The 21688-nt window shown below is 47.8% G+C and overlaps 1 protein-coding gene across 7 annotated transcripts in view; it reads right to left on the bottom strand.

The window, feature by feature from the left end:
• The window catches only part of FGF12 (fibroblast growth factor 12), a 227673-nt gene that overhangs the window by 62890 nt on the left and 143095 nt on the right, over positions 1 to 21688 (bottom strand). For all 7 annotated transcript variants that reach the window (XM_040567582.1, XM_040567583.1, XM_040567581.1 and 4 more), the window contains 2 exons: positions 13020 to 13130; positions 6574 to 6677 (listed from right to left, as the gene is read on the bottom strand). In XM_040567582.1, coding sequence (XP_040423516.1) covers positions 6574 to 6677; positions 13020 to 13130 — 215 coding nt within the window. The remainder of the gene's footprint in view (positions 1 to 6573; positions 6678 to 13019; positions 13131 to 21688) is intronic.

Raw genomic sequence — 21688 nt, 5'->3', positions numbered from 1 at the left:
GAATCTGTAACATTTCTTTGGGGAAGTGTCAAAATGAGATGAGTCAGCACCACTGGAGTGTTTTTCCCTGATTTTCTTCCAAAATGAAATTTCAGCAAAAGCTCGTAATGCGTCCCAATACTGACAGACCACTGCTTACAAGGGGAAATGTCCCATTCCCTCTCCTCTGGATGGCATTACATGGAGCATAACACACTTCTAAACATCCTGCGCAACCCAGGCTCAGAGAAGGCGCTTGTTATTGAAGCACACTCGTTCTTTATAATTTGCACTGTTCTTACATAAGCTAGCAAAAACAAGGGATTATGTCCTGCTGTTACTGATTCTGGCCTCCGAACAGTTTCGTGCTTGAACAGAGGAAGCCCAGGTCTGACCCAATCCACCTGTGACGCTGACAAGGAGCAGAGTAGCACCGTCCCGCTGGGAGCCTCGCTGTGGTGCTGTGCTAGGGATGTCCTGGGGACGCAGGTCCCTCAGGAATGTGCCAAGTGGGAAACGTGCCCACAAAGCCACAGTACGACAGCACCCCAGCTCTCCTGCCAGCCCTCTGGGGCTGACGAGCAGCCCAGGAGGTCCTGCCAAGTGAGGTCAGACCTGTTTCTGGCACATGTCGATCACATTGCCACGTCTGCTCTTGTAGCATCGTGAAAAACCCCTGCGCCCAACCACTCACACGGGGGACAGGGAGCTTGTACTGCCAGGGCACAAGGAAAGCTTTGGAGAGAAGGGGGCAGCCAAGCCATGAGGGTGGAAGCACCTAAAGGGGGAAAAGTGACCACTTTGCTATTGATAGCTGTGTTTACAAGTTTCCAAGCTACCAGGGTGGTGTGCCAGGGCACTCATCAGCTGTATTTTAGGAACATTTGATGCAAGGCAGAAATCTCCTCCCAGGGGTTGGCTCTCCTCAGCACAACTGCTTGCCCCACGCCTCCATTTCGCTCCCTCCATACTTATAATTAAGCCTGGGGACAGAAGGAGCTTTCCCAGTTAATGCCTCCGTTCAGCGAGCCCCCTTAAACCACCAGTGAAGAAGAGTGGATGCTCTGGAGGGAAATTAAAAGTACATTAAATTGGGCTCTCGCTGTGCTTTGCCTTTGGAGACATTTTTCTGTCTCTGCTGACCTGGCTCCCTAATGAGGCATGGAAACCAGGGAATCCCCCCAGCTAGCCTGCTCGCTCGCAAAGTCTGCACAAAGGAGATACCCAGGATACCTGCCTGGCATATCTGCACTTCTGACTCCATCGGCTAGCAGGACTGGAGGTCAAACAGGAATTAAAGAAATGGCATCAGTAGAAGCAAGCCTATTAGGGGAGAGAATGCAGCGTTTTTGATTCCAGCCCCTGACCTTGAAATGATGTAAATAAGAGTGCAGCAACCCTAGAGGAGTTGTAGTGAAATAGTTACAGCATCACAAGCAGATTAAAAAATACAGTTAATATACATACTTCCCCAGATGCTTGTTTATTATTATGCAAGACATGTTTATTATGCAAAATGATAGAGCAGAATAAAAAGCAGAGAAAGGGAAAATGAAAAGACACACTGAGCTCTTAACATGACTTGTTTTTTTTTCAGTGCTGTTTAGATTTTTTTTTTATTGTGCATAATCATTCCCTTATTAGCAGGAATCTTTGAAGTGATTCAAGCCCTAATTTCAGCATTTCAAACTCGCAGGTTTATACTGTAAAACCATACTGAGCCCTCGTAAGCGACCCATTTTTTTCCCTCTGTATTCCATATCTCTGCTAAGGTTTTCTCAGCCTTTCCAATAAATTATGTATCACGATTTGCCGTTTCAAAAATAATTAGAACTCAGAGTTAAACAACAAGGAATATGTGTGAGCAATACATTTTAGAAGAGAAGCGTTATGCACTTGGGGCAAATCCCATCCCAGCTGCAGCACCACTGAATTATACATACTGTACGGAGAGCTGCAATTTCGGTGTACTTGGAGTGATTGGGTGGGTCTGGGGAGGCTCTACTAACCCCTGATGAGCATCTGCTCCTGGAGAACCAGGCTTGCGCCTCAGAAAAAGTATTTTTCATGCGATCCTTTCCCTACGCTCCTGTGAGATGCAACAGGGGTGATGGAGAGCCGAGCTGGAAAGCTGGGAGCCAGGAGCGAAGGGAAAGCTTCAACTCCACAGAGAAAGGTTACACCAAAGCAGGAATTAATTTGGTAGGGAAGCTATTAACTCCAGACAGGTAGACAGGAGAGCATGTTCTGTGTCTTCTGTTACAATCAGGCTGTAAAGTCACTGGAGCAGGACGTACCTCTTTATTCTGTGTTTCCCTGTCCTCTGCAACAACCAGCCTTTGGTCTCAGCTTCCCAAGAGCTGAGGCAGTGCAAGTAACACCCTGCCCTTCATTCATTCTGTATATTGCTGCTTTGGTGTCAAATGCTAACAGGGGATCCTCAAGAGGGCTGCTTAGCTCCCAAAAACAGGTGCTGATAAAAACCTTTGTGCACCACCGGGGAATTTACAGCCACCCCATACCACAACAGATCTCAATGGGAAATCACCAATGACTCTGCAAGCTCGCAGTGAGGACAGTGTTTTTGCATCCCGCTGTCTGCAAAGCCAGGTGCCTCAGACCAAGACATGGTTTTCTTGCCTACTCAGCACCTAATTCCCCAGCAGACTTCAGAGTTAGAAGCAAGCTAGTCTGGAAAAAACCTCAGGTCTCGAGTGTAAGTAAACAACCCACAAAAGTCATAAACAGCTGCTTCCCAAGCAAACGAGCTTTGGCATCTAATGCATTTAGGCCTGTAAAGCTGCCTGGGGATCTAGGGATGGCTTCAGGCAACAAATCAACCCCACACAGTCCCTGCCCATCTCTAACTACGCAGAATAAATGAGGAAACTCACTGTTAAAGGTATCAACGTGGCCAAGCACTTTGGTCTAGGAGGGTACTGCATGTTTCTGCAAAGAGCTTTTTTGTTGAGTCTGGCTTTCGAAATCCCACTCAGCTCTGCTTCTGTGCTGATTGGCACTGGGAAGACTTTTTCCAAGGGCTGCTTATGCTAAATGCATTTGTTCAAGAGCACACTGGCCCAAACTCAGAAGGAGCTGGCACAAACCATCTCCAAGACCAGGCTGATAATAGCTTCTGGTTTGATCCAGGGCAGAGGATGTCAGCCAAGGTCTCAGCTGGCACACGCAGATTAAACACCACCAAAAAAACCCAAACCCCACAGCGATGATGTGTTCAGCTACAGACACAGACAATCTGGGCTCAAAAGGAGGAAAAAAAACACAAAAAGAACCATTTCCCCGGACAGCTGCATTTTATCTGAAAGCAGTCCCAGGCTTGAGGGTGTTACAGCAAGTCCTAGCAGGGCTAGTCTGGGACAGACAGCAGGCGAGGCAGCCATGCAGCAGAAAAAGTTCATTTATCAGTGGATCTGCGTGAGTGAACAGTAGCTATGGGGAATATTGACCCATTTTTCAAAAATTCCTCAGAAAAGGTTGGGGACAAAGCAGGTACAAGCACAACAGCAAAGGAACCTGGCCTGAGACAGAGCAAAGCTGTAGTTCAGGGTCTGCTAAGCAAGGGAATGGGGACGATGTTCCCCTTCTCCTTCAGGGTGAGCAGCAGCCGGGTCTGGGCAGCGTGGCCGGGAGCCTGCTCGCCCCAGAGAGGAGCAGGCTGTCAGGTCCTGCCAAAGCAATTCCCCGGCACAGCCTTCGAGACTGACACAGCCAGGCCAAATGTTGGCTTGGAGTGGGATCCCGGCCCCACAAGGAAAGCTGCAGCATCCAAAAGAGACTGCTTGGATAGGCTGAGATCTTCTGAGCCACATCCAGTTGTTGTATAGGACCCTGGTCTAATCCCGTCTTTGGTGCTATGAGGGGTTTGACCTGTGCTCCCTGCTCCTAACAGGCTTTATCCACAAATTTTCTTCTTTCTTGCCTTGGGGTCTGCTCCAAAGCAGAGTGAATTTATCGATTTACTGTTGTAAGACAGAGCCACCAGTCAATACAAGAAGAAAAGACAGCCCAGGAAGCTCCATCTCCCTGGAGCAGGGATGGGCCAGTAGCATCCACTACAAACAGAAACCTTAAATCATGTTTATGAAATTAACAGCTTTACTCTCTTATTAGTTCAGACAGAGCTGAATGCCGTCAAGCCATAGCATGCAACGAGGTTCACTTCACTAACCACACTGGCCATCATGGTACATCCCTTATTAACCCTCCCATTTAAGTCAGGCACATTTGCTGGGAATAAGCAGGCTCCATTAAACCACCTTCATTTCAATACATGTATGATTTGATGCCTTTTAGGACAATTCATATAAATAGCAGATATCTTTCCTGGACACATGGTCCTCCTGCTAACAAATTCTCTTGGTACGTCCCTCCTACCATCTTCTTTGCCTCACTACCTGCTAGCTGTGTGCTAGCTAGCTTTTCCTCCGCATCGTCTCTAATCTCAGCTGTCAAACATCATGCTTCCAACTCTCCATTTCTTCTTTTGCCTGAGCCCCACACTTTTCTCTCCTTTGCAATATTTGTTCAGAAAATGCTGACCCCCCACTGCCAGAAAAAGACCCATCCCGGCTGGCTGTGGCTCTAATGCCACACGCTGCTTTCCTGCAGTGCTCAGGTAAGGGGCACTGGGGGCACGAGGAGCCCTGGTTCTGGGCCAGGACCCCTTCGTTCCCAGCACTGCACAGGTACAGGGCAAAACTTCAGTCCTGACCCCTGTGACACTGTGCCTACGGGGAAGCAAGCCTGATAATGCAGTACCACACCACACTTGGTAGTACCTCGATCTACCTACCTTTAGGACTTGATAGCTTTACAAAAAAAGGAGATTTTCATTGTTAGTAAACCAATGTAATTTATTTAGAGGCAGTCATTTATGTTTACTGGGCTATGAAAGAACAGGAAGCGTCTGGCATCCACAGAGATCCAGATTGATCTCTCTGTCTCTTTTTGACAAGCAGCCAGTTTTGAGACCTATCTCGCCAGGCATACTAACACATCGACTTGCCATTTTCTACCCTGAGCTGCTGGGGAGAGAGAGCTTTGTTACCTCCCATGGGAAAGGGGGAAATCCCAGCCATGTGAGAGGTTTAAAACTGACCAGGAAGGCAGATGGATGATATGGGTCAGGAAACACAGGTGCAACTCAGCCTTTTTTATCTCAAGCTACTTGGATCACGATGATAGCAAAGATTTTGATCCCTTGTCAGCGACCTTGCAGGGGAAGCACCTCAAAATACAGCCACCAAGAGCTTGCTGCACAGAACACCCACAAGGAAACCTGAAGCAAAATTAACTGACAGCTATTAGAGACATAAATCAAAGCTAGAGAGGTGGATCTATCCTGGTGTGCTTATGCATATCCTAAGTGGTAACGCGTTTCGGTGGTACCATTTTGTTATGCTACAAGCTACAAAGTGGTGTGCCTTTTTCAAGCTGCACCTTATGTGACAGTACGTCGCGCTTACTGGAATTATAATGACAAAAGGAAACCCAACACTGCTAGTACTGTGAGCCCGCAGCCTCCTCTTAGTGTAGGAGCTAGCATAAGCATCAGCTTTGGCTGAGTACATGGTACAGCATCTCCTTGGGTCCAAAGGTTTATAGGAAGGCACAGAGCAGACAAGTTAGGGAAATGGGCATTTCTGCCCCATGCTACATAGTCATCCTTTCGGTGGTTCTACCTCCGATCTCACGTACGCTTTTAAAGCACAGCAAATGCCGAGACAAGAACAGAATCATTATACTGTAAATTTACACAAATGGAGATGAGATTAAAATCTTGCCTATATGTTTTAAAGATATCATAACCACAGAAATGAGCAGAGTATTATTAACTATCACTTCTTACTATGTAGAACTAGAGCAAAGTTATTTGAAGCATAAAAATTCTGGCAAAGGGCTGCCATATTTAATAAATCACTGAATCAATTATTCACTGTGAAAATCAATTACTTACTTCAAATGAGAATCTTATGAATAACCTCATGCCCTTTCATGCCATCTAAGAAAGTTATAGGGGAATTAGTCAGTAAAAAAATGCATCACTTATCTTTTATGTGCATTAAAAAGACCACACAAATACAGGGTAATTCTGCTCTGCTGAAGCACTCTGCCAACAGAATAGTCCAGAACCATTTTAATGAAGTCAGTGTATTACTGTGGATTTACACTGCAGTCAGAAGCAGAGTATGACCCATTGGGGCACCACCCCCAACAGTTTCCGGGTGCAATTCAGAAGCAATTCCATTCACTCCATCTCATTTCACAAACAGGGAACCAGAATATAACCAGCAAACTGTATAGCCTCCTCTACAACGTGACCTACATTAGGTAACTCCTCAAAGGAGCACAAAGTATATCTTCACAGGTCAGGAAATATTACCACGAAACTCCGTGGAGACACTTTAAAGTGAATATTGCATGGCTTTGCAGCAGCTCCCACCACTCCTGCTTTTAAAGGCTTTCCGATACATGACCATTTTCACAAAAGCTGGCTGCAAGTCCCAGTGGGGTCTCATCCCTCCCCCTACAAAACCAAACCATCCCAGGAGCCCAAAGGTGCCAGGTACTCACTGAGCTGTAGAGATATCCCTCAGCGTTCATGGCAACGTACAGACCTGCCTTCACCCCTTGGATTGCCACCACACGAAGACCCACAGGAATTAGATTGAAAAGGGCTGCGGAAGGAAAAGAAAAGCAAAGGTTAGGCAGACATCACCCCGTGGGGCCACTGCTGCTTCTTGCCCCACGGCCAGCCCGTACAAACCATATCGAACAGGAAACAAACGTCTTGCTTCCAGCTACAGGAAAGACCTGCAGCCATAGGGTCAATGTTGAAAGCAGATTTTAAAAAGTACTGAGCTTGTTTGCCTCCCAGAAGCCTAAATATACCCATCAGGATGTCTGATCACAGCCTTTGCAATGCCAAGGGCTCGTACATGTGCTCAGGCTAGTGTATCTTATCAGCTTCCTGTGGGCCAGCTGCGCTGTGGTAATGCACGTGTGCACGTCTTTGCCTGTGGCAAATGAGCAACACCACTTCGTTTAGTTTACCCTGAAACAGTTTCAAGCCTAGCCACACTTTCTCGCATTTGCCATATGCTAAAAGCATACAGACAGGGACCACGGCCAGAACGAGGCACCGTAACTCATCTGTGCGCCTGCCCCTGTGGTCCCCGCTATCAAAGGAATAAAGGCACTCGGGAAGTGATACTGCCCTGGTCCTGAGCTCTGCTCCACATTTGGAAGCAGCACTAGGCACGACGGAAGAAGACAAGACCTTTCAATACTCAATTTTACTGCAATCTTATCGATTAAAGCATTGCAGCCACTTCCTCTCAATTATTTATCTCACTGCTCGATTCCAAATAGACCCTGTGTCTCAGTGAAAGACCTTTCCTCTGAGTAAACACATTAATGTACGGTCAGGCTTTGGTGCAATGAGCTATCATTTCTACCACAATGAGCTTAACGGGGAAAGGACCGAGAGTGTTGATAGACTACACGCTCAGACATTAGCGGGGCTTTGTTTCCACTGAGAATTGTAGGACAAGAGCTTCCAGATGTGGCAGGACCCTTGGTGCTTCAGTTTGTGGAGAGGTAACTGGATGCTGTCCCAGGAGCTCGGGATATGGTGCTTGGCTCCTTGCAGCCAGTGTCGCAGGCTACAAGAGCTTCATCAACGTCTGAGGAACTGCATGATTTCTAAGAGGAAAATGAACTCAAAGGGTACGGGTAGCATAATGGGAACCTGATTACAAAGGAACAGAACGCTCGGTGGAGTTGCTTAAAGGTTACAGACGGATACCTTTTCAGATGGAAAACCTGAAAAACAACATAGGGAACAGAAAGCAGCATTGCTTGAGATATCTGTCAGGTGCCCAGGCTAAGCTGGTTTTAGGGTCATCTCCATAAAGGGATTCATGAATTCTGGTTTCGAATGAACACCCCTTCCTTTCCATCCTTTCTCAAGGAAGATTCCCCTCGGGCAGCTCCCCGGAAGGGAGGCACATCAAGGCTGGTGAAACGAGCCCAACCCCCAGACACCTTGCCTTTAAGCGCCATATTCAGTGCAACATTAGTGTGTGCTTAAGTCTCACAAAACCCAGTGCCTGTATTTCTGTAAAAAAAAAAAAATGGAGGTGAGGGAAGGACTTCAACAGTATATGGCAAAGACCAGTGTGGGTACTGGTCTGTCAAGGAGTGGCGTCAGGGATGGCACTACTCTGAAACTGTCCCAGGAGGAGATAAACACACCGCAGTGTAGCTACCTGACTTCAAAGAGCTGTGTTACAGCACAGTTCTGCTGTTGAGCAGCTCACTAAACAAGGCAGACTTATATTTCTATCAGCTCTCACCACCATGAAGGTCTAAAATCCTCTGTAATTAACAAGTCTATTTATAAGTAATTCCCCTTCCCTAATTCCATACCCCCACCCCCACACTGAAAAACAGAGCATATTACTGCAAATAATGAAACAGAATGGGCATCATCATTCATTCTCTACAGCCAATTTTTCTTGCATAGAAAACTTGTGACAGACCCCTCAAAGCATTCATTAGGCAGCGGGGTGATAATGCCCAGAATTAGGGGGTGAGAAGTTCCACTTGGAAGCACCCACCTCTCCAAACCTCTCTTTTCTGCACGCTGAGGGAGCACGGCAACTACCCTGTTGTGCTCTGCGCTACACTGCTGGTTCCCAAGCTCCCTTGGAGCCTCCTGCAGACCATGGCAGCGACAGCCCCAGTCATGGCTTTTAGGCATGGCAGAGCATCTCCTGCAACATGCTGCAGAGCAGGGGAGCGAGTGGGTAGGCAGGCAAACAGAAGGGCACGCATCTGACATAGGTAACTGGCAGCTAAAGTCATTTTAGGAAGCAAATGTTTTCTTCTATTAAAAGCATTTGGGGGTCAATCAAAATTTTGCAAACTCTCAGAACTGTTTCTGCATTCCAAATGGGAAATATCTTTGAATAAGTTAAAGCCTCTGTTTTCATGCATTTAAATGGGTATTTCATCTTGTTTTGGAGCAGATTCCAAAGCTTATAAGCTTTGAAAATTCTGCTAATCCTGAAATACCAGAATTAGGGATGGGGAAGAGGACTAGCTGTGGTAGGGTAGGACTGTCCACAGGGTGTGATGTTAAAAAAATGAAAAAAAATATCTAATGCTTTTAAATCTTTCTGTTGCACATGGTAAATCTTCTATGCTATAGACAACCGCACAAGACAGACATGCTCTTTTGTTTCTCATGCAGAAGACAGAAGAATTAAGATGTTTGAGGTCTGCCAATTTGCCTTCATCACATTTCCCCACCTCCACCCATTCCTAGACTTACACCTCATCCTGCTCATTGATGATACTACTTTTATCATACTCCATTTCTAAACCCTGTAGCCATGAGTTATGTTGTTCATTGTTATGTTATGGCCATTTATCAGATGCATTGCATTTCTAAACTCTGAAAGCTTACTTGGCTAGGGATCTGAGCTAATTTATTACAGAACTGGAAGACTAGGGCAAGAACTGCCATAGAGAAGATGTGGTCCGTATGCTTAGCTGATATAAATCAGTCAGAGGAGCTAAACTAATTTATACCCACCAAGGGCCTTTTACACCCCTGGAACTGCTCAGATTGAAAGAAAATTCTTCGTGTATCCCAACACAAGTAGGAAGAGAAGCTGTCTTCATGCTTGTATTAAGATGGCGTGCCTTTAGCCACATGGTAGAAGGAACAGATGTCCCAAGAGCTGTTTCGCGGGAAGCTGGCTGGATGCCCATTCAAATGCCATTAGAACTTGGCTCCTGTTCCCCCCCCCCTTTTCTTTAAGAGAGAAGAAGTGGAAAATAAATGTCATCAGCTTCTCAAGAACACACACGGAATGGGCACCAGATAGATAATTCATTTTAAATTGCTTAAATATTAGCAGTTCCTCTTACATAAATAATTGGGTTTTTATTAGAACTTCTAATTTCATCAGAGGTATCTAAGGGACATGTCGCGTCTCACTTTAAATGTTTATCTTGCCAGAGTAAACCAACCTAATACATTCCACAAAGATTAAGATTCCTGTTGTAATGCTAGTTTGAATAGTCAGGGTGTGGATAAAGCATGCAGAGCTGATGCATGGAACAGTGCTCACCAGGCACGTACCTGTGTTAAGACAGCTTCTGAGGGAAGAACACATGGATGGCCATGCAGGGTGTCAAGGACCATGTTGTGGCCATCAAGAGTGTCCTTCTTACACTGGATGTAAATTAACCAACCCCTCCCCAGGGACAGGGAAATACCAGTTATCTACTTTTTCGTGAGTTTTGCCCTTCCACAGAAACACTGCACAGAACTTCTGAATGGCTGGCCAGGAATCCTCTTGATAAATATTTTAAAACAAAAAATATCAATGAAGTCTGCAGCTGTTTACTTGGATGAGTATGCTTTGACTTTTTTTCTGCTCAAAAATTGAGAAGTTTAGAGGAATGGAAAAGGAAGAAAAAATAGCATGCCTTTTTGATATTTCCAGAGTGAAAGATGTGATTTTGTTTTGAAGGTGTAACAGGAAGCTTCATATAACATAAAACATTGACTTAAACTGAAAATTTGTACAGGAGAGTGAGTGATCAAAAGTTAAATAAAACTGAATAAAGCACACTCTTAATTTCATTTTCAGGAGCCAAATATAATCATGTTCGATTTTTTTCTCTTCTAATATTCCCTAAGGTCAGGGGATGGGGAAACATTTGTCCTCTTCTCTCAGTATCTTCTCTCAAAGACTTCACTCCCCTGTATACACACCAAACTTTCCAGCACAGCTCATGACTTTGAGTGACTGGCTTGGCACGTTTCAGCTAGATGCCTCCTGTCCCACCAAGCTGCCAAGGCAGGGCTGCCACCTCACCAGGAGGATTTATGCTCTAGAAGTGCCCTTCAGCCCATCTATTTCCAATTAAGGAGACTGGGGAAGTAGCTCCCAAGTTCTCAGCACCTCGCCGATCTGATCTCTGACATTTGAGATAAATAAGAGCTGTTTGGGTGATTTGGTGCCAATGTCAGACTCAGGAGGTTCTTCCTGCACCCACTGAGGTGCAGCCAGAAGCAGCTTCCCTTGCCTCCCGTGCCAGCCTGAAATATTGCAGAATTGTCTTTACATTTTATTTCCCTCTGCTGTTTACCTAAATTCATCTCTGCTTCCACTTAAGCCCATTACTTTGTTGTTCAGTCCTCACTGATAGATGAGGGTAATGAATCCCTGTCATCTCTAGCAGCTCTTCAGATGTCGTTGACAAATAGGCCTCCAATGGGATTTTTTGCAGATTGAGAACATCCTATGTCTTCTTCCTTCTAAAAAAGCAGCTAATACCACCCAGCACTGGGTCATTACTCACCCGCTAAAGCCAACTGAGCTCATCATGTGTTGGTGCCTGCCTGACAAAAACACAAGGCCAGACTTCTTGGAGGAAGAAGCCTGCTCAGTCCTTCACAGAGGTGTGCGTGCAGGCTGGCTGCAGGTTCTCCTGCTCCAACATGAGTTAGAGTTGTGATTGTAATTCGTGGCCTTTCATTTGTTAAACACCAGCATGTGAACCGCAGGACTAAGACCTGACACAGCATGCTTCAGGCCAGGTTTCTGGTGAACGCAGTCTTTTGGGTTGTTTCACAAGGGCTTTGCCAGCCTCTCATGATTTCAGTCACTGCTTTCTCAGAGCTCCTCTCGTGTGCTGCTCCGCATGTGGTCCCCAAACCTGAGCAGGCTGCTGCAGAACAGCCCAAATGCACGCATTGTCCCACCATGGCACCCCACCAGCTCCCTGGGGCTGCAGCAAGCCCCACAGACATGGGGCTGCATCCACCTTACACCCCTGTCCCAGCGCACCTTCACAGGACAATGTCAACATCTTGCTACATGGGCTGCATCACTGCAGACAACCCTCACCTGCAGCCCAGACCCTGCCTTCCTGAAGGAGCAACGCCTTCAATCCAGCTAGGAGCTTCTGTAAAATAGAACAGCATGATTTGTCTCCAAATTAAGTAAGTTCTTCCTTCCACAAAGTACATGAAGTTTGCTTCCATCAATTCTACCACACACATCAACTTTTGTTCATCCCTAGTAACGACTGGGAAGACACCTTCCACATTGGGCAGGCTAGATGTGATGTCCCTTCACCAGTGGCACAGAGAGCTTCACACCAACATAGGATGACCCAACTCAAGACCTGAGTCCTAATCTGTTGACGCAATTTGTGGCGCAAAAGACCTGAGCTTCGGTGCCCTCTCAAAAGAATCCATCTGACACCTGTGAAATGAAGAGATGCTGTAGGAAACACCTTGCACCTTTTTTTTTTTTTTAAACATTTCTATGAGCTTTGGTGTCAAGAAAGCTATGTATTTTCCAAAGGGACATCGGTTTGTGTTTATTTAAACCAATACGGCTCCAGCACATGAGCATCACTTTTAAACCTACATGGCTCTGCTGCACTTTGGTAACCTGTGATGGACAGCATGAATCCAATCCCTTTCAATAGGGTTTTGGAAGAAAACATCATTTGGAAAGGTCATTCAATACCCTCAGCCTTAAGAGTAGCCTCAAAGCACGGGATTTGGGTGAACAGCTGGTTTTCTCCAGCCTGGAAAAATCTGATGCTTGCTGAATTTTTCAGGATAAAATAGTGAAAACAATTATCTCCTCCTTGGAAAGAGAATTCCCCATATCCTTTGCCCACGTGGCACGTGTATAAATATAATCTCCTTTCTCTTTTGGCAGTAGTTCAAATCATGGGTTTTATTCTCCACCCCACCCAGATGGCAGTTACAGAATCGGGGCGGGAGGGAACAAGATGGGAGAGGAAACATATGAAATTATGCAGGCAAGATTTAAAGGGGAAGTATAGATAGGAAAAAATGTGCAGAAAACAGCTGGCTTCTTCCTAATTTGATCTTTTCAAAAATGAAGCTTCACAAGTGAGACCCACTAGGTGATGCATTTGATTGTAATTGGGTTGCAAAACAGGCTAATTTTTCTTACTGTAGTCGCTGTTTTCGTCCTTGGTCCCATCAATTGTACCATCTGGGTGCATCTGCAGGAAGTATTCCTGCTGGCTGAATAACCTTGTCACAATTCCTTTCAGCTGGGGTTCTGCAAAGAAAATAATAATTACTATTAGATATACCAAACATGCAGCAAGTAGCAAGAGACCCAATTTGCACGGTCCCTGTTAAACCCTGAGTAAATAAAAGAATGCTTGGCAGATAAGACAGCTTTCTGTGATTCCTTTCAAGAGTGGTTGTAAAATATTCATATAGACATAAAGGCAAATAAAATGGATATCAGATAAGGAGGTAAAATGCAATGCATAGTTGGTGCAGCATAAAGTACCAGATTTATGCAACACCGCTTCACTGAAAGTTACCTGCCAAATTCAAGTCTTTAGACACCTTACTATTCTGAATATGCCACTCATTTAGAAGAAAACTTGCTAGCAATGTTGCAAAGCATTTGCTCGTTTCTTATCCTGCCTGTGAAGCCAACTACCCTGGTTTCTATATTTGATCCACTATTATCTAGTTCCAGTCTTATGCCGATGAAGATCTATTTAAACCGGTGGTATTACAGTGGTGTAAAGCCAAAGTAACTGAGCGCTGAATCAGGCTGTGCGAGTCCAACTGTGTGGGATTCGGGGAGCAAAATTCCTAAAAGGAACAGATGTGAGACACCTCCAAAAACGACCTCTGAAGCATTTACAGGCACCTGAAAACGCCTCTGTTTTAAATCCCGTATGTTCCTCCCTTCCCAAACATGTGCCATACACTCTGGTGGGTGAGAATCACTCCTTGTCTTTAGCAGGGTCCTTTCCCAGCCCCATATAGCAGGAGACAGCCATGGGCTAGGAGCTCCCCTACCACCCCGGCAACGTTTTATAGCCATGCTGAGGAAGAAAAGGAAAACATGAGGAAAAAGCAGAAACAATTTGGCTATGAGATAACTTCACCTGACAGAGCTCTGCAGTCTCCCTGCCATCCCACTGATCAAACACAAATTAAGTGGTCAAAAATCCGGGATAAATTCAATTTTACCATGTGAGGCTTACAATTTGTCACATGCATTGCTTCCGTAATGCAAACTAGCCAGCTACACGAGGAGGGGCAGCCACACTGGCTGGATGACAGATTTTCCTCGTGTGGTGGGAGTTTGCTGCTCTGTGACCACCCACCAAAAGTAAATAGGAGCTCGTTACTGCTGGCTCAACAGAGAGGAAAAAAACACAGTGTAGCGCACCAAAACCAAGTCAGCCTCCCATCCTTCCTGCCTCTAGTGAGGCTGTTTAATAAGCCATAGTCGTTATGTTACCTGCTCACGTTGTGAGCTAAGTGCTCCCATTAGGAGCCCCCATCTCGAGCGCTTTTGCACCGAGCTGTCCCACGTCCGTGCGAGGATGGAGCCCCCATCCCGCACCCCTCCACTGCCCAAATCCCCCGCCACGGGCAGGGACAGTGGATGTGGATGGGCTGAAGGTGCAAAGGGTTTCAGCCCCAGTGACCCCTCCACCGGCCAGAGGAGAATCAGGTCCTACTTCCCATCACAGAAGCATATGCTTGCTGCTGAGTAAGTCAGTGTCAGCTGGTTTCTCTGCTGGCTTAAACAAGTGGTTTCATCGCAGCCCAACTGTTGTAGGCTGCAGACAGGGTTTTTCCCAGAAAAATTCCCAGCTCCAGGACAGTAAGTACACACTGGCCATCTACTAAGAGATGATGTCAATCCAGCCAAAATATGCCAAATCGAGACTGTTTTGCTTTGTTCTTTCCAAAATGAAAGATCTGTTTTGTTGGATGTAGGAGCTCGACTTAACTTGCTTTTCTAACAAAGATGTCGAAGTGGAAGGAAATGCAAAGCTGCATCCTCAGGCACAGCCGACTGCACCACCCTCCTCGAGCCCATCCCCTTCCCCCTTTATCTAATACCACAAGAGTAAAGGCGCTAACAGGCATTCTCTGGCATGAGACCTGTGTTTAAGTCCCTGAATGAGTCTCAGCCTCATTTTTACTCTCTGGTTAAATTTTAATGTTTAAGTACTTTGCACAAAATGGAAGAGCTCCCAGCAGGACGGATTCAAAGATGCTCCTGCAGCCTGAAGCTCTCTGTGTACTGGGGAAGGGGAAAGACCTTGTCTTAAAGCCCCTCAAGGATAAGAGCAGAGATAAAAACCAGTCCTGACCCTTCCTCCTTTGTAGGGAAGACAATTTAGACACAGGACAGAAGGCCTTTTTCTTTCAGGGTCCAAGCTATACTTTGATCATGCAAGTCATTTTGGAAGAAGTTAACCTCTCCCACTTACACTAAGTAGCCTACTGAGTAAAACACAAAGCAAATCTTCTCATCATTAGTAGCTTCCTATCATCTTAGAGCTTATCAAAACAGCACCCGAGGTCCCCTAGAGCCCCCCTGCATCCCTGCTGTAGATGAAAACACCGCTGTACCAGAAGGCTGAGTGTCACCACAGTAAGACACAGGGTAAAGCCCCAGCATCCCTCTTTCATCACGGATCTGACAAACACTCAGCCAAGGTCTGACTCAAGCTCCAACAACCACCTTCTTCGTAATCCTGGGCTTTTCTCAGTCAATGCCTGCCAAGGGATGGGTTGGAAGAGAAATCTTATCTTGCATGCACTTTTTTCTGACCTGGTTTTGCTGAAGTTTGAGGCTCGCTCCCAAACTCACAGTAAGCTCAAGGGGAGCAAAAGGGAGCTCTACACCACGCACAAAACCACCACGTTCCTTCCGTCCCTAATGCAGTCTGACAGCAGCAGTGTTCCTGTCTCTGAGCTGCACAGATCCTTCTCCGCAGGAGCATCCCTGTTCCTGAAGCCCTACAGCACCAGCAAACAAAAGCCTTTTCCAGACACCAGAGGGCCAGAAAGCACTTGTAAGACATACAGGTCTCACCTCTTCTGGTTTCGGCGTTTCCTTGGGTCTCTTCCTAGAGGAGAGGAGAAGCACTGGCGAGCAGCTGCACCTTTGGGTACCCTCCTGAACAGATAAAAGCAGCGCAGAGACGTGCGCAGCCAGCACCGAGCTCTCTCCCCTATGCAGGGCACAGCCCAGGAGGGTGACGGAGTTGTCTGGGCGATGAGGGATTCATCTCACCTAGCACAGGCTGCTCCACAACACAAGCAACACCTGAGCAGGAGTCCCTTTGCATCCCAAAGCCACAGGCACCCAGCTCCACAGGGTGCTGAAACAGCCCGTATTTCTCTGTCGATTGCAAAGGGACCAATGCAAACAGGAGCAGCTATGCCGGTGGCAGCTCAGGGGCTGCTTTATCCCCGGGCACCTCCTGCCCGATGTCTGGGCATGAAGTGGGACACTGGGACTTGTTATTCGTGCAGTAAGCAACGTGCCTGGGAGGCCTACAGACAAAATTTTAGGTGAAGCTTGCTTTTAACAAGGAACAAGGATGCACCCATCTTCCTCCCAAAGCTCACTACAGAGTTATTACTCGAAGAGGGGCATGTCATCACAAGGTAGGATTTTTCCTGCTAGCCCTGAGGCAAAACTCTGCAGGTGGCTTTTAGGAGTCTCTCTACTGTTGTCGTATATTTTAACATCACTTCTTTCCAGCTACAAAGAATGACAATTTTATCAGTCTTCCAGCATTGCTACGCCTTATGCTACAGGTATCGTGGTTTCTATGCTGCCTTTTATTTTTTTTTTAAATACCAGAAACAGCAGGTCTCCTGGTCACTTAAAGGTGGTGGGACATCCTGGTAAGTCACAGCAGAAGGCAGAAAAACTATTAAATAAGGCTGAGAGCTTTCCACACTTTAGCAACAAAAACCAGAAGAGAGCAGTCCTTCAATAAACACTGGGGGAGAAGACAACCCTGAGACTGTCTAAAATTCCCCCAGTGATGCTGCCCCAGGCTATAATAAATAGACAGAAACAAACCATAAAAAAGGAGGAAAAAATTGCAGCACAGCCAAGCACAAGCCCCTCCTTGACCACTTCCTTTCTATAACCCACAGAATTCACCAGAAATCAAACTCTGATCTATTCTTTAACCTCATCATCGTGTAGCAATGGGAACTCATATTTCCCTGCTTTTAAAGGAGCAATATGGCATAACACACTTGAGCTAAACCCATTCCTCCCACTCAGGCTCCTCCGTACATTCGTCTGTTCTGCTGTAGCTTTCCCTACAGAAATGGAACTAAACTAACATGGACAAGACTTCAGCTGCAACTTAGTGGCTCCCTGAAGACAGAGCCAAGTACTTCAGAATGGGTTTAAGAAAAAAGTTATGACTGCCTTGATCTCAAAGTACAGACTGAGCACAAGAGACTTCCATGCAGCATGTACTCCCAGCGCAGCCCCATGCTATTAGGATCCCCATGGGATATACAACAGAATGTTTTTGTCCTTATTTTATAAGGCATGGCATTAAGCTTTAGAATGCTCACATTAAAGATCCTGTTCTGGCCATTCATACACAGCCCTTCAGGGCTAGGGCACAGCAGAAAAAATGCAGCAGACCCACTGCATACACCAAGGCAGCACACTCAGACCCCCCAAACGTAGTACTCCCTGATGGCACCAGGGAAGATTGTCCCCCAAAAACATCCCTGGGGGGCAGAGCCACAGAGCAGACCAAGGAGAGTACCAGAGAGCGAGAGCTAAGCCATGGCTCTGCTCCTGGTCTGCAGCAGCTGTCAGGCTAGGTAAAGACACAGCCCTCAGCTGCTGTTCCTTCTTAAACCAGTCACCCAATAACCAACTCATCGCACCTCCCCTGAGCAGCCTCTTTCCTGTTCCCCTTTCCCCAGGCCAAGCTCCCCAGCTTTGCATGCCTTGCTTTTAACTTCCTGGCCCGTTTGATACAGCTGAGGGCAACTAAGTCATGATCTGATTGCTAATCTCCTCGTCGCTACTTAGACGGTGATGCGATGCTGGCGTTATGCAGTTCAGCTGTCCTGCTGCTGGGGCTTAAAGCCCTCTCCATCCAGCATGGGCTGCTGTACTTCCTGCCACTGCACTGTATGGCAGCTTGCATGCCCCGGGGCTTCCCAAAGGATGGGAGGAGTGCAGGGTGCTCACACCGATCTTGTTTGCTATCCAGGCACATGCTTGCAGAGGCCGGGGGATCGTGCTGAAATCAGCTATCCAACAGTCACATCCCTCACCCCCAAAATGCAGGCACTGCTGAAGGTGTTTGCTACATCCCCTAGGAAAGAGAGTAAAAGCTCTGCAGAGTCACTGGGAGAAAAGCTTTTCATCAAAAATATCACCGTCTCTTTAATGATCTCTTCTTTAATTTCTGCTGTGTAAGGTGAATACGGAGCTCCCCCCATAACTGCAAAATGGGAAACACACAAGCAAGACATAACTCCCCTAAATGCAGAGGGGAGCTGTGGGATCGTGCACCCAACACTGCATTCAGCAGAGCCCCGCTGAGAGCACCATCTCACCTGTTCTTGTCGGCAAAGCAGCGGTACAAACACGGCCCGGGCACGTGCTGCAGCATAAACCCCACGGTGAAAACCACCTTATTCTCTATCACATGCTGCAGGGGGGCTCAATAAAATCTAGTCCCCAAGCTTTGAAAGACCAAGGAACAGGGCACGACTTCGAGCAGCCTGCCACGGGCTCGCTTCTTGCAGTTCCCAGAACCCCTCTCGTTGCTGCTGTGTCTGTCCGAGGCTGTGGGCTAGGAAACCTGGGGGCGCTCAGCAAGACCCCATTCACAGGAGCCAGCTTAATCTCAACGCAGAGTTAATGGCAGGGATCTCTGAGGGCTTTAATAACCTCTTGAAAAGATGAAGGGCTTAGTGACCTCTCAGGGATTGGAGCCACTGGCTCCGAGGACTCCTGCAATTCGCAGCGATGCTCCGGTTGGCAGGCAGGCCTCTAGTGGAGGCTGCTGGTGCAGAACTGCTTTTAAATTCACTCCAGAAGTGCCAGAGGTCCTCTGTGTTGGCTATGGCTTAAACTCTGAAGCTCTTGGGTTACTGTTCTCCGCACAATAAGCTGTCATTGTCCTCTAGCTCACGCACCAAGCAGCCATTTTACATCCAGCAACCTACAGCGAGGCAGAAGGAAGGCACCTACTGAGTAATTTTGACAGGAGACTCACCAATTTGCTCTCTTTCTGCAGCAGGATGGGCTCCGACTCAAGGCCCCCGCCTGCTCCCAGCACAGCAAGGCTGGCTGAGGCTCCAGCGACAGGCTCCCAAACCTGGCCAGCACCCGGTGCCCAGCAGAGGACATCGGTCTGCCGAAGGAGAGCACCTCCTGTGCCGACCCGAGCCCCAGCTGGGCGTCCCGCTGACTGTCCTGGCGCCCGTGCAACAGTTCTGCTGAGGATGGGACTGTAAACAGGGGGCCTGGAATGCATCTCAGGAGTGTATTCCACCTAAGTGTATTTTAAACGTTTGTTTATTGCAATTAAGCATTTTAGGCTGGAATTTACACATTCCATTATTCTCATTTTCCTCCGTTCAGGCTGCGGCTGTCATAATGGGAGGCTGATTTATGACTCACTGACTGCGCTCAAACCCGCACCGAAACCAGCGTTCGGGTCGGGATGCAAACTGCTTCTAATTTCCTTAGATTAACTCCGCATTTCAAGTGCCACCACGGAAACTGCAGCTTCCCTCCCCTGAAAAGGACGGCTTCCAGAATACTTAATAAGCCAAATACCGCAAACACACGCTGGCAGGGAAGGGCACCGAAATCCCCCTTCGGAAGCACGGTGTTAATGAAGGCTCGTACTAACTCGGCACGAAAATGCACCAGCGAGCTCCATGCAGATTACTATGGTGACAGGCATCGGCACAGAACTCGGGGAGAAAAAGAAGATGAAAAGCTGCAGGAGAAAAACGTGTTGGGGTTTTTTCCCACCCAGGAGCTGCTGGGTTCTCTGGGGTGTTGGGAGTTAAGGTGAAGTAAGTGGTCTTCTCCAATTAAACGCATCACTGTCGGCAGAAGTTTAATAGCTCAGCTCACGACGATGATTCACCGAATCCACCCAAACTGGGAAGCTGAGGAATAACAGTGCTGGCAGCTGCGCCGGGAGCCGCTGCCCTTGCAGAGCAGGGGTGCCTCGCGACACGAGCTGTGACCACGGTGGAGCAGGAGCGTTTAGCAGGTGCTGTGCACCGGTGTCTGGAGCTGCACCTGCAGCGAGCCGTGCACCAGGCAGGTCACAGCCTCCTGAGCCACGCGCGGGGCTCCCGGAGGACACTGCAACCGTGTCACTCAGGTGCGGAGGTGGGAAACCCTTTCTCTGCAAATAGGGCACGATGCTGCAAAGCGCTGAGTGTTTTTGGCTCCCATGGGAGTCACCGAGTATGAAAATGCATGCAGGCAGAGGCAAGGAGGGCGCTTCCCAGCCGTATAAAATGTTTACCCATAGCCAAAAATCACAGCAAGATCGTTCTGAGCAGAGGAACTCATTCCACCACCGGCAGGTCCTGGAGGGACTGGGCAGTGCAGCCCCTAGCGTCCCGAGCTCCAGGCTGGCAGGGGGCAAAGGAGTGTGTGCAGTGCAGAACGAGGGGGCTGCCCCAGCACTGGGAGGCTCCATAGCAAAGCGAGGCATCCAGCCCCACCTTGCAGAGCTGCCCCAAACCTCTTCGGTTTAGATATAACCACTCGCCTTAATACATGGGTGCCTCACCCAGCCCACAAGGAGGATGGAGAGGTGTAACCAGAGACTGACTGACGCTAAGACATTTATTCCCGAGGACGGTGATGCCGGGGGCACCAGATCCTTTCCTGGTGACACAGAACGAAGGCCATGCCTAGCTCCAGTCCACCGTGATTACAGGGTTAGAGCCACCCTCCAATTACAGGGAATTTATTTTGAGAAGAAAATGACTCGGGGACAATAGGGCTGCACGGCACGCGTGTATTTACTCATCTCAAGTGTAAATCTCCACCCAGGGCTAATAACTACAGCGAGCCAACTGGCGTTTCCAGGATGCATTACATGAAATAACAGGCTGTGCCGACAGGGATGGCCTCTGCAGCTGAAGGACAGGCTTCCGAAAATGACATTTCCCTAACTCAGAAGGATGATGGGCTCCCGTTGATGACAGCACCCATCAAAGCAATCACCTCTTGTCACTGTCGGTGAGTCACTAGAGCAGAATGGCACCTTGTAAGCAAAAAGAGCATCCAGAGAAGTGATTTCCTTTCCTGTGCTGATGTCTGCAAGGAGGAATAGTAATTAGCCCTCCGGCACTGAGCACAGCTGCCTGCCCGCACCCCTCTACCAAGGAGCAGACACGTACAAAGCCCTGCACGACGCCTGCTTCGCTGCTACAAAGCCGAGACCCTCCAGGGAAGGCTGTTGCTCCCTCGCAGAGGAGGTGGAAAGGCTGTGTTTGCACCGCACTGGCGTTCACGCAAGCCCTCCCGCGTCCAGGGAATCAGCTTTACAGGGATATTAACACGAGCACGAGGCAAGGGGCAGAAGAAAGAGTCACAGAAAGCACTGGAAACGAGGGGTGCAGCCACGGGGCCGCTGCTGCACGCCTCTGCCAGCCCACCTCTTCCTAGGAGCCCACGGGCACCAGACGGAGGCAGCAGCCAGCCCGCAGCTCACTCGCTCCCCTGGGTCCTGACCCCGTGTGACAGCCACCTCGGGTCCAGGGCTCAAGGAAAAAGAGGTCCCAAGTCTTGGATCAGTTCTCCTAGAA

Source organism: Cygnus olor, chromosome 9 (assembly GCF_009769625.2).
Source record: "Cygnus olor isolate bCygOlo1 chromosome 9, bCygOlo1.pri.v2, whole genome shotgun sequence".
Taxonomy (NCBI): Eukaryota; Metazoa; Chordata; class Aves; order Anseriformes; family Anatidae; genus Cygnus; species Cygnus olor.
The sequence above is the reverse complement of the archived record's forward strand: the minus strand, read 5'-3'. Positions and strand labels throughout refer to the sequence as shown.